Consider the following 20,699-nt stretch of genomic DNA (forward strand, 5'->3'; position numbering starts at 1 on the left):
ACTGAAAACATTCAGAAAGGACATCTTTGTTTTATGATCAATTAGCTTTCATTCCTGTGAGCAATGAAATGAAATCACCTGATGAAATGTAGTCTGTTCTTCATGGAGTATTGACACATTCCTGTCCATTACAGGTCAACGTTCACTCCTTCCCTTTCCTTTCAGTAGGCACCTACCAGGTTCATAAAGAAGTCAAGACTGCTAGTGTTTTGTGTGCCAGCACATTCTTGAAAGGATTATGTGGTTCAGGGTGGTTCTTCATTTCAAACTGGAAGAACTCTCAGGCTCTCTGAAAATTTCCCTGGTCTGAGCAGTACCTCTTGGTCACACCCAATTCTCTAGCCATGGACAGTGGAGAAATAACAGGCAACAAGGCACCTACCGCCAAGCAAATGATGGAACTTAACTCCATTCCAAAAGCAAGAGACAATAAGGATTGAAGGGTGCAGCATGAAGATCTCATGATGAAATCATCTCTCTTCAAAACTCAAGTCAACAAAAACACAAAACACTTTATTGGGATTCCTGATATCAACCTCATGAATTTGTTTACTATTCATCTTAATTCGTAAGGACTCTCTTTTAAGAGGAAACATGCCAATTATATTAAATTGAACCACATAAAATTGCTGCTTTGACCATTATTTTGCCAACAAAAATGGTCCTTTCAGATGAACCAACCTAATAATAATCATTGTTGTCGTTAGGTGCCATTGATCCATTTTTGACTCATGGCAACCCCACGTTTTACAGAGTAGAACTGCCCCACAAAGTTTTCTTCACTGTAATATTTACAGAAGCAGATCATCAGGTCTTTCTCTAGTGGAGCAGCTGGGTGGGTTCAAACCATCAACCTTTCCATTGGCAGCCGAGCCCTTAACCGTTCGCACCACCAGGGCTCCTTAATAATAATCATAAAGTGTACAATTCCCACAGTGTTTCCTTTACTTTCTAATTTAAATAGAGACCTCGGGTTTAAGAATTGCATGTATCCTATTTTTTTTTATACATACCAGTTGTCATCAAGACTCTGGCTCATGGTGTGCCCGTGTGTGTCAGAGTAGAAACGTGCTCCATAAGGTGTTCAATGGCTGATTTTTCAGTAGAGCGTCAGGCCTTTCTTCCGAGGTGACTTTGGATGGACTCGAGCCACCAAATTTTCAGCTAGCAGCAGAACAAGTTAACCATTTGCACCATCCAGGGACTTTTATCTCATACATACATGCTAAGTACAAACTTTTCTAACGTCAAGATGAATGGACTTTAACATTTTAAAGCTTAATTCCATTAAGACTGAAACAATCCAAAAAATCATTTGATTTATATATTTACATTTTTTATTAGAATTCTTCAGAACTGTCAACAACTGAACAACATATCAGAAAAGAAAAAAAAAGGACCACATGGAACACAAACATCCTTTAAACTTGCACCGCTTACATATTTACACATAAAGTTACCGTATATATATAAAAAATATTTTCACGGACTCATGGGCTTGGGAATATTCAAAAGACATTATTGCTACATTTCAATATTTACAAAAAAAGCCACAAAATAATTTCAAACATTAAGCCACTGCAAAGGAACTTCTGATGTAAAAAAAAAAAATTATAAAAATATAAACTTTCAAGAATATCCAAGGCAAACTTTCAGTGAAGTGCCCTGAAATACCTAGACATCTACAATTAACAACCACTTTTCTTACTATAACCAAAGTCAATAGAAACGCAAAAGAATTTTTCAGACAAAGAACGGCAAACAGCAACAATCTCTTACATGACAACACAACCGCAAAACCTGCTAACTTTGGAAAGGTGCGAGAGCATTAGAACTCCAGTGCAAATGGTTATTTCCAGATTAATGGCCACAGTTCTCTACATGTAATCTAAGGGATACAGAGGGAAAAACCATGAAGACAGCATACTTGAATCTTGCAAGACAACACATCAACCTGGCCATGTACATTTACTTTCTAAAAAAAAGGTAAGCCACAAGAATAGTATTCAGCCTATACCCTAAAGGGTAAAAATTTAAATATGTTTCAGTGGGACAGTAGCATTATGAAAGTCTAGGGAACGGCTACAGTATGTGGAGTATAAATAACAGAGTGCCTTAAGTGTAGGTGGACTGCAACTAAGTAGGCAGTTAAGCACCCTGCTTCCTACATCCCTCTATGTAAGCTTTCGGTAGGCTATTCCAGACAGCCATGTGAAGAGAAACACGAGCAGTACTGATGATAAAAGCTAAGTTATTTCTGGGGTGCTAAAGGACCCTCATGGGCTCAGGGCAAGACTACCTGAAAAAATATTTGTCACACGTATACACATGAGTGTGCACAGATACGCACTTAATATACATACTGGCCCAAAGTCCAGGGCATGCCTGTAAAGGAGGCTTAATCTAAATTTTTTTTTCCTGCTATATAAAAATCCAAACTGACACAGCACTGTTTTCTCACTCCTGCCGGAATCATGCAGTAAATCAGTAACTTTGTCAAATGGCATCAAATCCATTGAGTACGATGCCATCGTAAAGCTGGTAGGCTTGTTCTGGAGAATCCGTAGAGTAAGTTCATCGACCAAATCAGAGACTGTTTAAGACTTTGCTTGGTAGTTATGCTTTACCCAAAAAAAAAAAAAAAAGAACTGTGTCCTTCAAACCTGTATGGCTCTAATCTATGCCTACTCACAGCGGACCCTGAGCCAGGGTTGCATACAGAAGCTAAACCTTGCCGATTCTCCCCCCACCCCTAATGTACGAACATGTATTTTTATAGATGAGTTATATACAAATGCTGGCTGGGGAGGCCTTCTCTCCATTTCAACTCTCTAAAAGCAAACTCTAAAAATCAGGTCAGTAGCACAAAAACTCATGCAGTGGTTCACAGCAGCGTGTCTCTATTTGTGCTCAGGATGGCCCATGTCTCATTCTCAGCATAAAAAACTAGTTTTCGTAAACCCAAATGTTCAAAGACTTCTGCCTTTTGTTGCAATAATGTTCTATTTTCCACGTAAAGGGCTCGGGTTTCAGCCTCTAATCTTGTTGCATCGTTACATCACTGTGGATGATTACGAGGGCCAAACGGGAATACTTAGCATTTATTCAAATAAAATAACAACCTTACTTTTTGAACAGAATTGGAGAAGCCTTCAAAAGGACTCCAGTGTGTCCAGCCCATCCCCCACCCTCCCAAATTTTTTCACTTGCTGGGCTTCCTCGCTATAGGGAATATATACAGTTGCAACCCTTGCAATGGGCTGGTGGCTGACAACAAAGATCACTGGCCACTAAAATGTGCTCGTAAAGGCAGGATTGGGATGCAAATCGAAGGAAAACAAAATAACAACTATGGAATCTGAAAGAATGGGGCTCGTCCTCGCTGGGGAGACCCCTAGACACATTCTGTCTCAGACGTCTTCGTGCACAAGCAGAGGCTGGGTGGAAGAAGCACTGCTGCCGACGGAGTTGATTCGCACTGAATGGTCCGCTGGGATGGGGCTGGGGTTTGCAAAATTGGAGTAAATCTGAGGAAAACAAGTGCACAGTCAATACACTGGTTCCTACAATGAACACAGCAACAACAGCATGCTTACAGCTTCAGAATCACAAATAACTGGTTAAGAGTCTTAAAGAGCAGGGGCTTATACAAGACCTGGATGGCCAAAAAACAAAACGTATTGACAAAGCAGACTACAAGCTTCTTGTTCCTCATGTCCGATTACACAAGAAGTGATAGCAAAAAATGTTCAGATCTCATGCATGAACCTTAAAAACATCATGCTGTGTAAAATAAGTCGGTCGCAAAAGGAAAAATACTGTATGCTCTCACTTATATGAAATAAATAGAAACCAAAGATTATGAATGGCTACAAGGCATAGGAGGGAGGGGAAAGCAGGAATTTTTGTTTGGGGGGCACTTGTCTTTATGTTGGGGCCCTGGTGGCATAGTGCTTAAAAGCTCGGCTGCTAACCAAAAGGTCGGCAGTTTGCATCCACCAGCTGCTCCTTGGAAACCCTATGGGGCAGTTCTACTCTGTCCTATAAGGCTGCCATGAGTTGGAATTGATTCGATGGCAACAGGTTTGGGTCTTTTTACGGAGTTTATGTTAATGGTGGTTTTGGATGAGGATAGGGATAATGGTGGTACAACATGAAAATGCAATCAATGTCATTGAGTTGTAAACGTAGAAGTTTTCGCATTGGCAAATATTTTGGTATGTTTTCACCACAATAAAAAAAAAAAAAAGAGAGAGAGAAAATGCTCAGGCCTAGCTCTTATAATGGGACACATCTGGGAATGAGCACTACCTCACTTAATAAAAAGGTTTATATATAAATCTTTACAGCCAACTACAGCCCAACGACAGATGTAATTTGCTAGGAAATTGGTGGCCCTTCCAAGGGCCTTGCCCTGAGAATCAAAGCCCCTGGATGGAAAATACCATTTAATTTGAAATATGCTTTGACACCCAGAAGAGCAAGCTTTAACCCAAAAGTATCAGTGATGCGCTGCTTGAAGAAAGAAAAGATAGCTTCAAGCACGCAGCTCAGGGGGGAAAAAAAGGAGCTTTAAAATAATCTGAGTCAAAGTGAAGATAACTAATTCTTCCTAACAAGGAGGAGAAGAAATAGTGGATTTGACTTTTCATTCCTCCCTCCATCTAAAATCACTGGGAGGGTTTCTCCCCAACTTCAAATACCTCTCTTCATTATCTATGGCTCATGGGCATGACAGCTCTCTGCCATTTTCTGGCTATGCTTATTTGAGCAGAAGGCTTATTTCATGCAGTAACAAGCTATCTTTTCTATGCTGTTATGCTAGTTCAGATCACCCCAACCCTCCAGAGAGTGAATGCCCTGACAGGTAAAGGGAGAACATAGTGACCCCACCACCACCATTTGGGGTTGGGAAGAAAACTAAGCCTTATAGAAACTTCTACTTCCACACTTCTGAGAGCAAAGCACCCTACCTGCCCCCTTCTCGTCTCATATCCTTCTTGGCTCAGAACAGCAGGGTTGGTCAGAAAGAACTTGTTTCCATTGCTTTCCTTCCTCACTTGAAGCCCAATTTATTACCGAAGCCAAGGAAAGAATGGACGAGGAGGTCAGTGCATATCCCCCGGAGCCTGAGAGGAGGGACACACCTGGAACTGGGAAAAGAGGGCTTTTCCCTACCTGGGCAGAGTGTACTCACATGATTGGTGCTATCTGAAATCTGCTTCTCGATGAGCTGAACCATCTGCTTGAAGGTTGGCCTCTTTAGGGGATCAGCATCCCAGCAAGTCTTCATGATGTCATACCTGCAAAATGAGGGCCACTCACTACTGCTCCTCAGTGCCCTTAACCTGTCTTCTAATCCAACAATTGAAATAATAACTCCAGGGCTGTGCAAATGGACATACTGAATGACATGCACATAAAATAAAATACATGTACATATGAAATGGAAACAGTTAAAGTGCTCAGCTATTAACGGAAAGGTTGGAGCCTTGAGTCTACCCAAGTGTGCCTCAAAAGAAAGGTCTGGCAATCTACTTCCAAAAAATCAGCCATTGAAAACCCTACAGAGCACAGTTCTACTCTGACACACATGGGGGTTCCCCGTGAGTCAAGGCGGACTCAACAGCAACTGGTCCTGGTATACATGAGATGCCACTGAAGTCTTCTGTGTTTTTGGTGACAAGAGATCATGAAAATAATCTACAGAAATGACATTTGACCAGGGTGTGTTATAAAAAGGAGCCAGATGACATTTGAAATTGTTCTAGTGCAAACCCTCAACATCTGTCTTTAAAAAGAAAAATGAAAGGGGAAATATTATCTGAAGGAAAAGCTTCTGAGCCCTTACATTTCAGCAGGTGCATGCTCGGGACTGAACATCCGGAAACCTTCCTTGATCATCTTGTAGAACTTAGAATCGACTGGCATCCCAGGGTAGGGGCTGCTTCCTGAGGCACAAACAGAGTGCGAATCTGTTTTAACCACAAGCAAGCAGGACTCTGCTAAAACCCTCAAAATGATGCTCTGAGTCTAATCAAGGTGCCTATGGCGAGGATCATTTTACCTAAGGAGAACAGCTCCCACAGGAAAATCCCATAGGACCAGACATCACTTTCAAATGTGTACACACAGTTGAAAATGCTTTCCGGGGCCATCCACTTCACAGGGAGTCGAGCCTGTAATGGGAGCACAAAAGATTTGACAGTGTTAATTAAGAAGCTCAACTACTGAATAGAAAATACTTATAGATGTTGCTCTTGATGAGACACAGGGGCGGGAGTTTGACCACCATCTCACAAAGACCTTTTAACTCTGTGACTGCAAATAATCCCAACCACCTCTGAATAACTGGCTTAGAATTATATTATCTCCATAAAGATGGGGACATTGAGTGAGTATAGCATGGTGGTTAAGAGCACAGACTTCAGAGACACATAGACAGGGGTTGTAATCCTGGCTCCACCACTGGCTTTGAGTAAAGCAGAGATTTGTTAGTTGCTACTGAATGGCAGTATCCCCCTTGTTCCTTAATAATAGACACATAACCACCCTCAGTAAAGATTACATTTCCCAGCCTTCTTTGTGGCCAAGTGTGGCCATTAACTCATTTTGGGCCACTAAACTGTAAGTGAAATATGGCAGCTTTAGGAAAACCTTCTGCAAATACAGTTGGCATGTGCCCCTTGCGTTCTTTCTTCTGTGTCCCTTCCTCTATTCTGCCTTCTGGATATGACAGGATACCTAGTGGCCATCTTGGACCATGATGGCTATAACCCAGAAATGGTAAGAACTGGAAAGGTGAAAGGAACTGGTCCCTGAGTACTTCATGAGACCTCTCCACCAGCCCTGAGTACTTCATGGGACCGCTACTCCAGCCCTGAGTACTTCACAGGACCTCTCCACCAGCCCTGAATACTTCATGGGACCTCTACGCCAGCCCTGGCCTGTTGCCCTTAGAGTTCTACCTTTATTTAGAGGTTGCTTTCACATGCAAGGAGTCCCTGGGTGGTGCAAATGTTTAACGTGCTCAGCTATTAGCTGAAAGGTAGGAGGTTGAAGTCTGCCCAGAGGCTCCTTGGGAGAAAAGCTTGACAATCTACTTACAAAAACAAACCACTGAAAACCCTATGGAGTGCATTTCTACTCTGACACACATGGGGTTGCTGTAAGTCAGAATCGACTGAATGGCAACTGGTCTGGCTTGATCACATGCAAACTAAACTATTCTTACTAATACATTGGAAAAGTCCCTTCAATATTTGTAATTAAGCTTCAGTAAAACAAAAAATACCTCCAATTTCATGAATTGTTTTATGGGTTAAATGAGATAATGTGAGTGAGAGTGCTTCACACAGTATTGCCTGGCTCACTAATATCTGAAAAAGCACCTAGCATAAGCAAACACTCAATAGACAGGAGTTATTTATGATGATAATGAGTATTCTGAGGTGGTGAGTGGCCACGACAAAGCTTTCATTCAACAGCTCAACCTCACATCCTGACTTTCCACTAAGGTTGAGCTAAACTTTCCGTGACAATTCCTTTTACAGATAATCTGGATTCCTGGGTCCTCCTGTGCCGTAATAAGCTAAATTGCCTAATCAGAATTGACTCAACAGCAGTGGGTTTGGTTTGGGTTTTTTGGTCCTTTAATTCATTTGGGATTGAAAACTGTGAAAATAATTTCTCTAGTCTTCAAAGTTATTTTAGTAGACACAAAAACCTACCAAATTTGATATTATGGTAAGTTTTTAGAAGCACAGTTAGACTCTGTTATTCTGTGTGATAAAAAAGCAAATGTACCTACCTAAACTAACATAAACTGAAGTAGAAAATCTGAACAGACTGATGACAAAAGAAGAGATTGAAGAAGCCATTAAAAAAAAAAAAAAACTCTGAAAAACAACAACAACAACAAAAGCCCTGGCCTGGATGGCTTCACTGGAGAATTCTACTAAACATTCAGAGAAGAGCTGACACCAATACTACTCAAACTACTCCAAAACACAGAAAAGGAAGGAACACTCCCAAATTCATTCTATGAACCCAGAATAACCCTGATACCAAAGCCAGGCAAAGACACTGCTTAAAAAGAAACTTAAGACCAAGACCAATAGCCCTCACGAATATAACCCACTGCTGTCGAGTTGATTTGACTGATAGCGACCCCACAGGACAGAGCAGAACTGCCCCATAGAGTTTCCGAGGAGCACCTGGCGGTTTAGAACTGCTGACCTTCTGGTTAGCAGCCATAGCACTTAACCACTATGCCACCAGGGTTTCCTCATGAATAATTTTCAATAAAATTCTAGCCAGCAGAATTCAGCAACATACCAAAAAAAATAATACATCACGACCAAGTAAGATTCATCCCAGATATGCAAGGAGACCTCGATAGCAGAAAAACGAATCAACATAATCCACCACATAAATAAAACAAAGGAAAAGAATCACGTGATCATCTCAATCAATACAGAGAAGGCATTTGATAAAGTCCAACACCCGTTCCTGATAAAAACTCACCAAAATAGGAATAGAAGGCAAATTCCTCAACATAACTAGGGGCATATATACAAAACCAACAGCAAACATTATTCAAGACTGAAAGCATTCCCCTTGAGAATGGGAGCCAGACAGGGATGCCTCTTATCACCACTCTTATTCAATATTGCAGAATAAAACAAACAATAACACCCATGAGGAGCTTTGCCCGAAAGCAAAGATGAGAAGGCAGGAAAATCAGACCAATGGAAACAGGGAACCCAGGGTAGAAAGCACAGACACATTTTGAGGATTGCAATGAATGCGTAGAAAAATTTGTGTATAAATTATTTAACGGGAAACTAATTTGACCTGTAAACTTTCACCTAGAGCACAATAAAATGTTCATAAATAAATAAATTATGCTCATGGGGTGGGGGGAAGCACATTTATTGCTATATCACAAATTTACTTTTTAATATTTTGATAGCCGTATTTCAATTTAACTGGTTTCCTTTGAATTGCTATGTATTTTACTTGATGCGTTTAAAACCGTATTCTGACAAGGGATCCATAGGCTTCACCATACTATGAAAGGGATCATGGCATTAAAATGACTAAGAAGCCATGCAGAAGAGAAGAACTTTCAGATAGCCTGACTCAAGGCCTCAAATCAGTACCCCATGTAAATTTTGGGGCAGTAACATGGGTTTTTTTTTTTTTTTAACATGGGTAAGTTTCCTTGTTGTATACTTGTCCAATAAATTCTCCTTATCCAGTTGCCTTGGGGAAAGTATCGTCTGATTGGTTCGTTCAGCTGACCTGAGCTGAAGTTCACAATCTAGGAGCTTGGTGGGCCTAACTCACCCTAGCAAGTTCCAACTAAGATTCCTAAGCAATAACAAGCCATTAAGAATTTGGGGTATAACCATTGCCATGATTATTTAAAATTCAAATAAGACATCTATAAAAAATAGTAAGAATAATAATGTCATACACATGTTAGCTGTAATGTGCCAGGGACTGTTCTAAGCACTTGACATATATCAACTCATTTAATCCTGACAGCCATTTTAAGAGATAGATGGCAGTATTTTTCCCAAGATGAGAAAACCCAAGGTTTCAGAGGTGTTCTTCCCAAATATTACACAGCCACTAAATGATGGAGCCGAGATTCAAACTCAGCAAGACTGAGTCCAGAGACCATTACCTTTTTCCCTTCACCCTTTTGTCAGTATTCAGAGGCCTACTGAGCCACCTTGCATTCTTCCTTCCGATACTACATCAGGATGCAGAGAAGTTGGTTTTATCAATACTCATGATGATGAAATCTAGTCTCAGAGGAGCTTTTATATAAATGCATGCTTTGGTTAGTACCTGAACCCAGCAAGGCTTATACGAAACAAAGTCAAGTAGAGTGTAGAAATGGGTCTGGAAAATAGGCATTCCAGGAATATATATTCAAGACTATATGGTTTCCCATGCTAAAGGGATTGTTCTTGTTGTTGTTGTGGGCCATTGAGTCAGTTCTGACTCACAGCAACCCTACAGGACACAAGAGAACTGCCCCATAGAGTTTCTTAGGCTGTAATCTTTACAGAGCCGCTCGGTGGGTTCGAGCCATCGATCCTTCAGTTAGCAGCTGAACGCCACCAGGGCTGCTGTGCTAAGGGAATGCTGCTCTGGGAATCATGGGCTCTGGTTTCAGCCTTTGCTGGCCTGTGTCACCACAGACAAAAATCACTAAAATACACTATGCCTCATTTTCTCCAACTCTTAAAACGGGAAGACACTGTATTCTAGGCCAAGCATTTGTTCTGAGGATACAGTGAAAACTGTCAATGAAATAAAGGACTTTGAAATAAAGATCTCTATGTTCTATAAACAAATTATTACTTATGAGCCTATCTAATAGCTTTCTATTGATAAGATCCAACAATCTATACAGCTAATTCTGAATATTACCTTAGATTTTAATCTTTCCCACATAGCATGTCAATCTCAAAATAAATTCTCCTGCTGTGACCTTCAGGTCCACATTTGTTACACTTGAGCAAAATTGAGTTCATTGCTATTCTCAGGCTATAATGGAAATTAAGGCTATTTCTGTTTCCTTCACATACCCCATAATTACACAATTAGAATTAGGAATTCTATTATCGGAATGTTAGTTGTAGTAATGTTCAGCATACCATGTAAATTTTGCTGAAGTACACTTAATTTGATGGCAAAAACACATGAAATCTCAAGGGAGGACCTGTATTATGAAAATGATAGAAAACAATTCTGATCAAAACTCGAGACTTAAAATCTTTCCCTTGATTGTCAGGCAAAGAGTGAGTACTCACGTTTCCTTTGACCACATAATTAGAGTCATTCTTGATGTCTCTGGCTAGACCAAAATCACAAATTTTTGTGATTCGACCATGAGTAAGAAGGATATTTCTGGCTGCCAAGTCTCTATGAATGCACTATTAGAATAGGAGAGAAAAGAAAACTGTTTAAATTCATTTTCACTTTTAAAGAGTAAAAACTATTTTTAACACTAGAGTGCTGCTTATATTATAAAAATTGAATACTTTTGTTTTATCCTTAAACTATTTTATGCACCTTTTTTTTTTTTTAAATCACAATTATGCCTTGAATCATCCTATTTTATGTTTCCAATTGTGAGGACCCTAATTACTATAATCACTTTCAAAACTGACTCCTAATAAATGCTTTTTTTGTTCCTTCTCAGGACTGCTTTCATTCATAGGAAAACAACACATTATAGTCTTATACTTTTTTTTTAAACTGAAATTTCATTTTGCATGCAGCTCTTTGAATGTCTTATAAAGTCCCTAAAATTTCTTCGTAACTTCAGTTTGACACCTTCCAGGGACACAAGGAAGCAGCTCTTCATTTCAGCCACCCTACATCCCCTTTTAGTTTGGTAATTGCTCGGAAATGTCACCACTGATGCTTAAGGATAGGATCAGTAGCCTCATCCTATTCTGTTAGTGCCATATCCTAGGGAATTCCTCTCACTCTTCTAGAGACCACATTCCTTGTTTGGTTCCATCCTTCATTTCACATACCCACCCTTTTCCCAAATGCATATTGTTCTATCTAATCCCTGATTCCCCATATGTCATAAACCATACATGTAATGTTTGGGGTCTAACTTCAGTAAAACCCAAGTATATGCTTCACCTAAGCACAGCAACTACATATGGTCCCCCTTCATTTATTGATGAAATGATTATTTCTCTGTTTTCTAAGAGCAGATCCTATATCCTAAAAGCCTAAAGTTTTAAATGAATTCATTGCATATGAAAAATATTCATGGAAAGCTCATTTAGACAGGCTTGTACTTTAAAGCTTGTAAATTAGAACAGGAATACCAAGGAGACAGCAGTTGGAACACGAAAAAACTAGATTTCCTCTGCTTTTAGTTACCACACTTCAAAATGACATTCTGCATTCTAACTATGGCTCTAAAATACTCCAATCTAAAAAAAATAGGACTCTTCTGGGGCACGCTCCCACTTACATTCTTCGAGGCAAGGAAGGCCATGCCCTTTGCTACTTGGTAGGAAAAGCTCAGCAAGTCTTCAAGGTCCAGAGCCAACTCGTCATCCTCCATGATGGCAGGAGTCACATCGTGTTCTATGTATGAGCCTGTCAGGAGGAGACGGGTTTTCTAAACATTTTAAACCTTAAAGGCGAGGAAAATAAGAGACAGAGACAATAACACAAAAGGCTGGGAATGAATGAACTAACGTGAACTTGCAGGCCAATCACCACCCCAATGTGGAGGAAACGTAGGTGTCGAACCACAAAGTTAATATTGCAATCCTGGACTGGGTTACAAAATCCTTGGGAGATAGGAGTAGTTACAAACAAGACAAATACCAAAACTCCATAAATGTAGTACGATGCTCAGATACAAAAACATATGCTTTTTTTTTTTTTTTTTTTTACCTCAAATACCTCCTTGCAACCCTTAACTGCCATTAATATGGACCCTATTATAAAGGAGAACTGGTCACTCTTAGGAATGAGTTTTCAGTCTACAAAAACCAAAACCAAACCTACTGACATCAAATCAATTCTTACTCATGGAAACCCCATGTGGTACAGAGTAGAACTGCTCCACAGGGTCTTCTTGGCTGTAATCTTTAGGGAAGCAGATCACCAGGCCTTTTTATACTTTGGTGCCGCTAGGTGGGTTTGAACTGTCAACCTTGGTTAGTAGTCAAAGCACAAACCATTTGCACCATCTAAATCTTCTGCAAATGAAATCGCTGTTATTGCTTGATAGGCACCCACCTATTCTCCCAGACCTCCTTCTGTCTGCTTTGGTTGGGACAACATAAGAAACTCCAGGTTTCATGTCCATGTACTCATTAGTACTGTCACTGTGGGAAGAGAAGAAATATTCACCAAGTCGTGACTGAACAGGATGGGAAATGGGCCGGAGGCACTAATGAAGCAGGCTCAATCTCCTCACCAACCCCCTTTTTCTTTTTACACAATGTGTTGATTTTATTTGAAGAAAGCATGTCAAGTTCCAATGAAGAGTTTGAAAATCTTGTTCTAGAGGATATGAGTTTTGAATATTCAACATTAAGTACGATCCAATCCCAGGAATTAGATGGCCTCTTTTATGTTCAGTAACAGAGAGGACTGGTGTAAGAAATGTCCTATTTCTTGACACTATGGCTCTAACAGGAAAAAGAGAGTCAAAAACATTATCCCACATGACTTCCAACTCTCTAAATTAGCCAAGAGACGAGATAAGATGAAAGAAAGATAAAGAACAAGGACTTCCGAGATGTGTTAAGGGGGAAGGCAGAGACTGTTAACATATAGCGACTGATGGAAAAAGGTTTAAAAAACCAAGTTTGGTTCAGATAAACACCAATAATTTGGATGATTTTCTGAACCATCTGGACCTCTTGAATCTGCAACATTTGGCTGGAGACTCTTCAAGATTTCTAGTACTTCCTGCTTCTGATTAGCATAGAAACACCATGACAACAATCTCCTTCAGAGCATGCTGGTGGTTCCAATCCCATATGGAATCCCAAAGCACAAAGAACACTGCACAGGATTGAACAATTTGGGCTATTATTTCAGAAAGTTAAAAAATATACATGGAGCCAAGATTATAGAAATAGGGCAAGGTAGTTCATTTCTTTTTACAAAGAGCATATGCTTTGGAGAAACAGACAAAAGATAGTTTGTCCTGTATTTACCATACCTTGAAACTACTCAAGTTTACAGAACCAAAAAAAAATTAAAAGCTTCACTTAGGATTTTAAACTTTAGCCAGAGGTACAGAAAATGGCCTTAAGAAATGATTATTGTTGTTTTTGGGTGACATCGAGTTGCTTTTGACTCCTAGCGACCCCATGTGACAGAGTAGAACTACCCCATAGAATCTTCTAGGCTGTTATCTTCATAGAAGAGGATTTGCCAGGTTTTCTCCTGCGGAGGCGCTGGGTGAGTTCCATCCTCCAACTTTTTGGTGAGTAGCCAAGTGCTGCTGTATGCCATCTAGTCAATTCCAAATCATGGCTACACTACAGGACAGAGTAGAATTGCCCCATAGGATTTACTAAGCTGTAAATCTTTACAGGAGCAGATCGCCAGGTCTTTTCTCCCATAGAACTGCTAGTGCATTTGAACTGCTGACTGGTTAGCAGCCAAACTACTGTGCCAGCAGGGTTCCTTAAGAGGTGATTAGCCATCCATAATATTTACCAAGGTCTCTTGAAGGCTAGGTGGTAAGAGCTTAGGAGACAAGGTCCTGCTATCTCAGGACATAAGAGACGGAATGAATAAAAAGGAGAGGAGGGATCCACTACACAACAGCGGAAATATAAAGCATAAGGGGTTGAGGGTGACAATTATTGGGCCAGGTAAATCTAGGAAGTCTTCCTAAGTGGTGGATCTTAATAGCATTCGGAAAGAAGGAATGGGCAAGGTTTAGCAGAAAAGAATTCTGTTCTGGTTGTAAGTCAAACTAATTCTCCCTAAAGAACTTGAAGCTCTTTACACATCATTCAATTTCTGAATGTTATCAATGATACAAGAGATGAGAATATGGTACAGAATTTTTTTTTAACGTGGTAGAGTAGTTATGCTTTTTTATAGCATGACGAGTAAAAAAAAAAAAAAAAGGCACGGTATATAAAAATAATTCAGAGGTAGATGGGGAGAAAACTACATGTGGAGATATTTTCAGAGCTCTTTGCCATTCTGTTCAGTGTTTTAAAGGAATGTACTGTGACAACGTGACAGGTTTTAGCATTTTCCCTATAAACAGTGTCTCACTGCAAAGATGCACATGGTACTAAGCTCTACAGTATAAATGGAATGACACATGAGAACAGATCCACGATAAGAGAAGCAGGTATAGAACTCACTCAATGGAACTCAGAACTAAAGCTGAGGAAAAAAACCAGCGATGCATTAAAAAAAAAAAAACTCCAGCAAAAATCTTAAGTTTAAGACTACTTGAATCTTTAAAAACACTCTCTGAACTTTCTAAACTGTTAATCACATTTAAATGATTTAATAATTTTGATTTTGCACCTCAGAGTACCTCAGTTCATTTTTCAAAGAATCAGCCTTGATTGCAAACCCTTACGACCCCATGAACTGCCTGTCAACAGCTGACTATTTATGTAAATCAGTCTTACCACGACGAGGACTCCTTTGAATGCAGAAGGTTCTTATAAAGCGCTGCTTCTGCGTGATCTTCCTGCTTGGCGCAAATAAATGAATCACGTTTTCGTCTCAAAAAATTCAGAAGATCGCCATAGCAACAATATTCTGTAATGACCAGGGTGGGTCCTGCAGCATATAAGGTAAGAAAGGGGTGATATGTAGAGATAATTCTGCCTCCCCTAAAAGCATCCAAGGGTGCTCCCGGTCACTAAAATTCAGCTTAAATGAATAAACCTACTTAATGCCAATACAATCCTATCTATTAACACTGCTTGTCAAAAAGCAGCAGCATCATGTGGAGTAAAGCTAAACGAGCAAACCCCTTTTACCTGGATTTCTAAGTGATGTTAATGTTTGGGGCCAGGTGTGATGGCTGGTTTTACAGACAGAAGTTATGCTTTCAAACTATGTTATGCTATTATCAGGTTTCCTACAAGAACACTGTGATTCACTCCTGTTTACAGCGGGGCTTCCCACCCTCTCTGTAAGGTTATTATGGAAATGATGAAGAGCACAAACTGCAGCATAATGGGAAAGCCAACCGCATGGAACAGCCAGCTGAGACAAGACCGGAAATGAGGTGAAAACCTGCAATGACAGGGCATCACCTGGTTCTGAGCGCTGCCAGTGGAAAAATACCTTCGTGTTACCAATGCCTAAAGCTGTAGCTCAGAGATAACAGGCAACTAATTAATTTAGGTAGGAAGTGCTCATGAACAATTCATGATGCAGTTAAGCAACACTAGTGGGGGTTGTTTTAAAAAAATCATATAAAGCTGTCAACTTGCCCGTGAATCTATCCAGAACTCAAGGAACAGCTCGTCCTACACATCTTTGTTCCTTTAGGCCAAAATGCTTTCTGCAAACATCACAAATGCTTGACGGACAGTTCCACTAATGCTTCAGAATTGGAAATTTATTTTTACACAAGTGAAAAGTTTGCCTCGTTTGGTATATATTTAAGCACTGGGAGGCTTAGAGGCCTAGTTTTAATTAAAGTATGCAAATGAGGATTAACCCTTGAGCGACAAAATATGATCTAGGAATATATAAAGTTTGCAAGATAGAAAGAAAAGCTCTCCAGCCTAGATGAGATATTCAAGAGAGCAATGTTGTCAAGGTGGCATTTGTGACAATAACTAGGGTATGTCCAGGGCTGTCCCACCTACAATGATAAAACTAAAATATACATTTTTAAGACTACCAAAAAACAAACCCAAGCCCATTGCCAATGAGTCGATTCAGACTCATGCTGACCCCAGTGACAGAGGAGAACTGCTTCGTAGGGTTTTCTTGGCTGTCATTTTTACGGCAGCAGATTCGCTGGGCCTTTCTTCTGTGATACCAATGGGTGGGTTTGAACTGCCAACATTTAGGTTAGTAGTTGAGCACAAATCGTTTGTCCCACCCAGGGGGCACCCCTGAAGAACAACTGCTCTCAAAAAAAACATATCTAGCAAGAAATAATAACCTGGGTAAAAATCATACGAGGGAGTTTATAACCAAGCATTGTCCAAACATAGTAAAATCTCCCCTCTTTTGATAATAACAGGCAATTTAGCCATGGCTTTACCTCCAACGGTGCATGCTCCGAGAAGATTCACAATGTTCATATGATTACCGAGATAACTCAGGACTTTGAGTTCAGACATTAGGGCTTCTCGCTCAGTTAAGTGGGCACTTGCTAAAATTAGAAACATCTTATTTTAGCAAAAAGCAAATTTGGCAAACCAATGTTGAGCACACGCAGCACCCTGCGGGAACTTACGTTTGAGCATCTTCACAGCCACAGTCATCGCCGCATCCGATTTAATTAAGCCGTATGCAGTCGCCTCAACAACTTTCCCAAAAGCTCCAGCACCCAAGGTTTTCCCTTTAACCAGGAAGACAGCAAGGTAAGTGGGGGTGGCAGTGATGAGACCGAAGAGTCATTGCATAATTTCAAAATCAACAAAGGAAACAGAGACAACTTTGTCTAGAGATAGTCCCCTATAACACATGCTATGCCAAATCTACCAAAGGAAGTGAAATTTCACACCAAAAAATGACTTATTATTTTAGGTGAAATAAAACAAAGGAAGTGATTGGGGCTCCCTAAGTCATTGTTATGGGTACACAAAAAGGGTCTGTGGAAAGCCCCTGCTTCATACTGACCGAAACTCAGCCTGTTTCTGGGAAACTCCCATTTGTGATCATAAGGAAGTTGAGTTGGGTCTATGTAAACATAATTGTTCCCATTTATCTCCTCGACAACCTTCCACTGCACTTCATACATGGGTTTCTGGGGAAGAGACATGGAAAGGTATCTATTACCTTTTGATGATTAATGTTTCAGTCATTACAGCACACAGGGGGAAACATACAGATGGTTACCTGTAAATATTTGTAGGTAAGAATCATCACAATGATACACATCATGCCAGCTGCAATCACAAACCCAATCAGCAAAGGTGTGAACAGGGTATGGGACTGGATTTGTTCTAAAATGAAAAGAGAAGTGTGGAATCACAAACTCTTAGCAGGGCTGGATTTACACCACCACCACTCACCCCTAAACTCACCGCCTCCCAACTCAAAGCCCATGGCAGGATGCAAAGCTGTGTGGATCTCAGATCCTTGCTGTGGTTAGCATCCTACTCTGCTTATTCAAATGAATCATTTAAAACATAACTTTAAGCCAGACTGCTAGGGGAGAGAACTTGGGATTTCTGTAGCACAACAATAATCTTATGCCACTTTTCAATGAAAAACACCATCTGAGAGGACGTTGTACATGAATCTAATTCCTGCCTTGCACAGCTTTTAAGAAGAAGTTTCCTTTGGCTTATATTTTCTTCCTTAAGCTTTCCTGCATTTTCCACATTTTCTACATTAAGCATGAATTTCATTCACAACCAAGAAAACCATTTTTAAAGTATTCTTTTCATGGCCCTGTCTGGGAAAAAAAAAAAAAAATCAATGATATAGAACAATGTAAGATTCTTTCCCTCATTACTCAAAAACTGAAAACACCACTTTTGGCACTAGTCCTTGACGACTCAAAGAAACAAAAAACACTGAGCCCTAAAAGCTATGATGCCCAGTTTCCTTGTCTTCTAACGTTAAATCAATTCATCAATTCATCCACAAGAGCCATTGAACTTATGTTAGAAGAGCAATTCACTCATGATTCAAATTTTAAAGATTTTAAAGAAAAAAGCTTGCTAGCCTAACTTCATAAAAAGACATTGTTAACTTTCTGATAGTGTTTGCAAATGTGTTAAAATCACTCATTTTAAATAACTGAACTTTTACACTGACTTTAAATTTAAAATAGTCCTAGTTCTGTTTGGGTATAAAGTAAATCTCTTCCCCTACTTGCTTTCTCCACCCCTTTCAATAGAAAAGCAACTGGAAATATACAATTACACACAACAGACACACAAAATACAGAAAAGAGCACGGTTAAAATTACACTGATAAATGCATACGATTTATTATTAAGCTAGTAGAGGATGAAACATAGTGAGTTTGATGACTGTGCAGTGCAATGCAGATATTACCAGAAATGGACATGGTCAATGATGGAATGGGCTTAAAATCATGATTGATACGGCAGACAAAGCCTCAACATCCCCTTAAATTGGATTAAAAGGAAATATACCTTTGTTGTTACCTTTAAATGCAAAGTTAAAATAGGCAGAATTCTTGCCCACATCGTTGTAAGCCTTACACTCAAATGTGCCATTGTGCTTAAATGCACTGGAATCTATGGAACTTTGAACCACTAATCTTCCAAACGGTGACACAGATGAGTTTTGTATCTGCACATCCACTGGCACAATAGGAGGGGAGCACCTAGCAGAAGAAAACAACAACCTTGACTCACTCTAGGAAAGTAAAAAAGTAAAGGAAACACCTTGAACTTGGCATGCTTTTAAAACTAAATTAAAGGTTCATAATATGTAGAAATTTCCTTTTACAACCGTCAGTGACTGGCAATGAATGAGCACTTCTGTGGCACAGTGAGCAAGAAAAGCACTATCAATTGAGCTATCGGGGTTAGAATCCTGACTCCAGCATATATTCTGCTGACTTCTGACAAGTTACTTAAATCCCATGAGGCCCAGTTCTCAGAGCTGTTAAATCAAGATGGTAATATTTACCCTGGAGGGTTACTGAAAGAAAAAGAAATAAATGGATTAAATAAAATGCCTGGCACATATTTTGGCACCCAGTGTTCTTGCTGTTAGTTGTCAGTCTTTGTTGTGCATGGCGACCCCATGCACAACACAAGGAAATACTGCCTGATTCTGTACCATCCCCTTGATTAGTTGTGGATCAAACTGTCGTGATCCACAGGGTTTTCATCGTCTGATTTTCAGAAGTAGATCACGGGGTCCTTCTTCCTAGTCTATCTTAGTCTGAAAGCTCTGCTTCGTAGCATCATAGCCATATGCAAGCCTCCACTGACGGATGAGTGGTGGTTTTGCATGACGTGTACTGGCCCAGATTCAAAGCTGGGTCTCCCACATGCAAGACAGAATTCTACCTATCAACCACCAATGCCTCCTCCGACACTCAGTAGGCCCCTGGAATAAACAAACTCCGAATGGATGTATGAATGGCTGAAAACAAACAGCATGGAGGAGCTCCATGAAAGCGTGAAAAGTCTACAAGGACAAGGCAGGCCCCCAGAACTGCAGCAGTGAGGTTTGTGAGGCTCAAGGTTCTACGTAGGGGATACCACCCAGTTACACTCCAGGTAACAAAGACAATCCCACTGGAGGAGATCCTTGCCTTGGCTCACCTTCTCTGTGCCAGACCCTGACTCCCAATTTTAAATTGCCTTTCCCATGTTCCCAGCAGTTTCGTGTCCTCTACCTTGCTTTATTTTTATCCTTGCTATTGTTTGCCACTGTTGAGTTTGACCCCCAACTCATGGTGACCCCATATGTTACAGTGAAGAACTGCTCCATAGGGCTTCCCCGGCCGTAATCATATGGAAAGAGATCATCAAACCCTTCTCCCACGGAGTCACTGGGTGGGTTTGAACCGCCAGCCTTTCAGTTAGTAGCTAAGCGCTTAACCATTTGTGCCACCCAGGGACCCTTTTAACACTAAACAGCTATCTAACTTATTTGTTTTGTCTGTTGTCTGTCTCTTCCAATTAGAATATAAACACACAAAGGCAGGGACTCAGGTGTGTTTCATTCACCAGAACAGTGTCTGGCACACAGTTAAAAACCTAGTGCCGTCGAGATGATTCTGACTCATAGCGACGCTATAGAACTGAGTAGAACTGCCCCATAGGGTTTCCAAGGAGTGGCTGGTGGATTCAAACTGCCGACCTTGTGGTTAGCAGCTGTAGCACCCAACCACTGTGCCCCAGGGCTCCTGGCGCAAGATTGGCACTGCATAAATATTTGCTGAATGAATGAATGTAACACTGAGGTTGTTCTCACTGTGGGCACACTTTCCAGGGGTCTTGAACCCTCACTATTATTCCCCAAAGA

At 40.3% G+C, this 20,699-nt stretch overlaps 1 protein-coding gene across 3 annotated transcripts in view; it reads right to left on the minus strand.

The window, feature by feature from the left end:
- Positions 1 to 534: 534 nt before the first annotated feature.
- The window catches only part of KIT (KIT proto-oncogene, receptor tyrosine kinase), a 104,056-nt gene continuing 83,891 nt past the window's right edge, over positions 535 to 20,699 (minus strand). The window contains exons 9-21 of one of the 3 annotated variants that reach the window (XM_064285791.1): positions 18,848 to 19,041; positions 17,578 to 17,684; positions 17,359 to 17,485; positions 16,973 to 17,077; positions 16,778 to 16,888; positions 15,177 to 15,330; positions 12,799 to 12,887; positions 12,020 to 12,147; positions 10,833 to 10,955; positions 6,068 to 6,179; positions 5,852 to 5,951; positions 5,198 to 5,303; positions 535 to 3,527 (exon numbers count right to left, since the gene is read on the minus strand). In XM_064285791.1, the coding sequence (XP_064141861.1) occupies positions 3,411 to 3,527; positions 5,198 to 5,303; positions 5,852 to 5,951; positions 6,068 to 6,179; positions 10,833 to 10,955; positions 12,020 to 12,147; positions 12,799 to 12,887; positions 15,177 to 15,330; positions 16,778 to 16,888; positions 16,973 to 17,077; positions 17,359 to 17,485; positions 17,578 to 17,684; positions 18,848 to 19,041 (1,573 nt within the window). In that variant the 3' untranslated portion in view covers positions 535 to 3,410. The remainder of the gene's footprint in view (positions 3,528 to 5,197; positions 5,304 to 5,851; positions 5,952 to 6,067; positions 6,180 to 10,832; positions 10,956 to 12,019; positions 12,148 to 12,798; positions 12,888 to 15,176; positions 15,331 to 16,777; positions 16,889 to 16,972; positions 17,078 to 17,358; positions 17,486 to 17,577; positions 17,685 to 18,847; positions 19,042 to 20,699) is intronic. The other 2 variants (XM_010595683.3, XM_003415883.3) reach the window with 2 other exon arrangements.

This window comes from Loxodonta africana, chromosome 5 (assembly GCF_030014295.1).
Source record: "Loxodonta africana isolate mLoxAfr1 chromosome 5, mLoxAfr1.hap2, whole genome shotgun sequence".
NCBI lineage: Eukaryota > Metazoa > Chordata > Mammalia > Proboscidea > Elephantidae > Loxodonta > Loxodonta africana.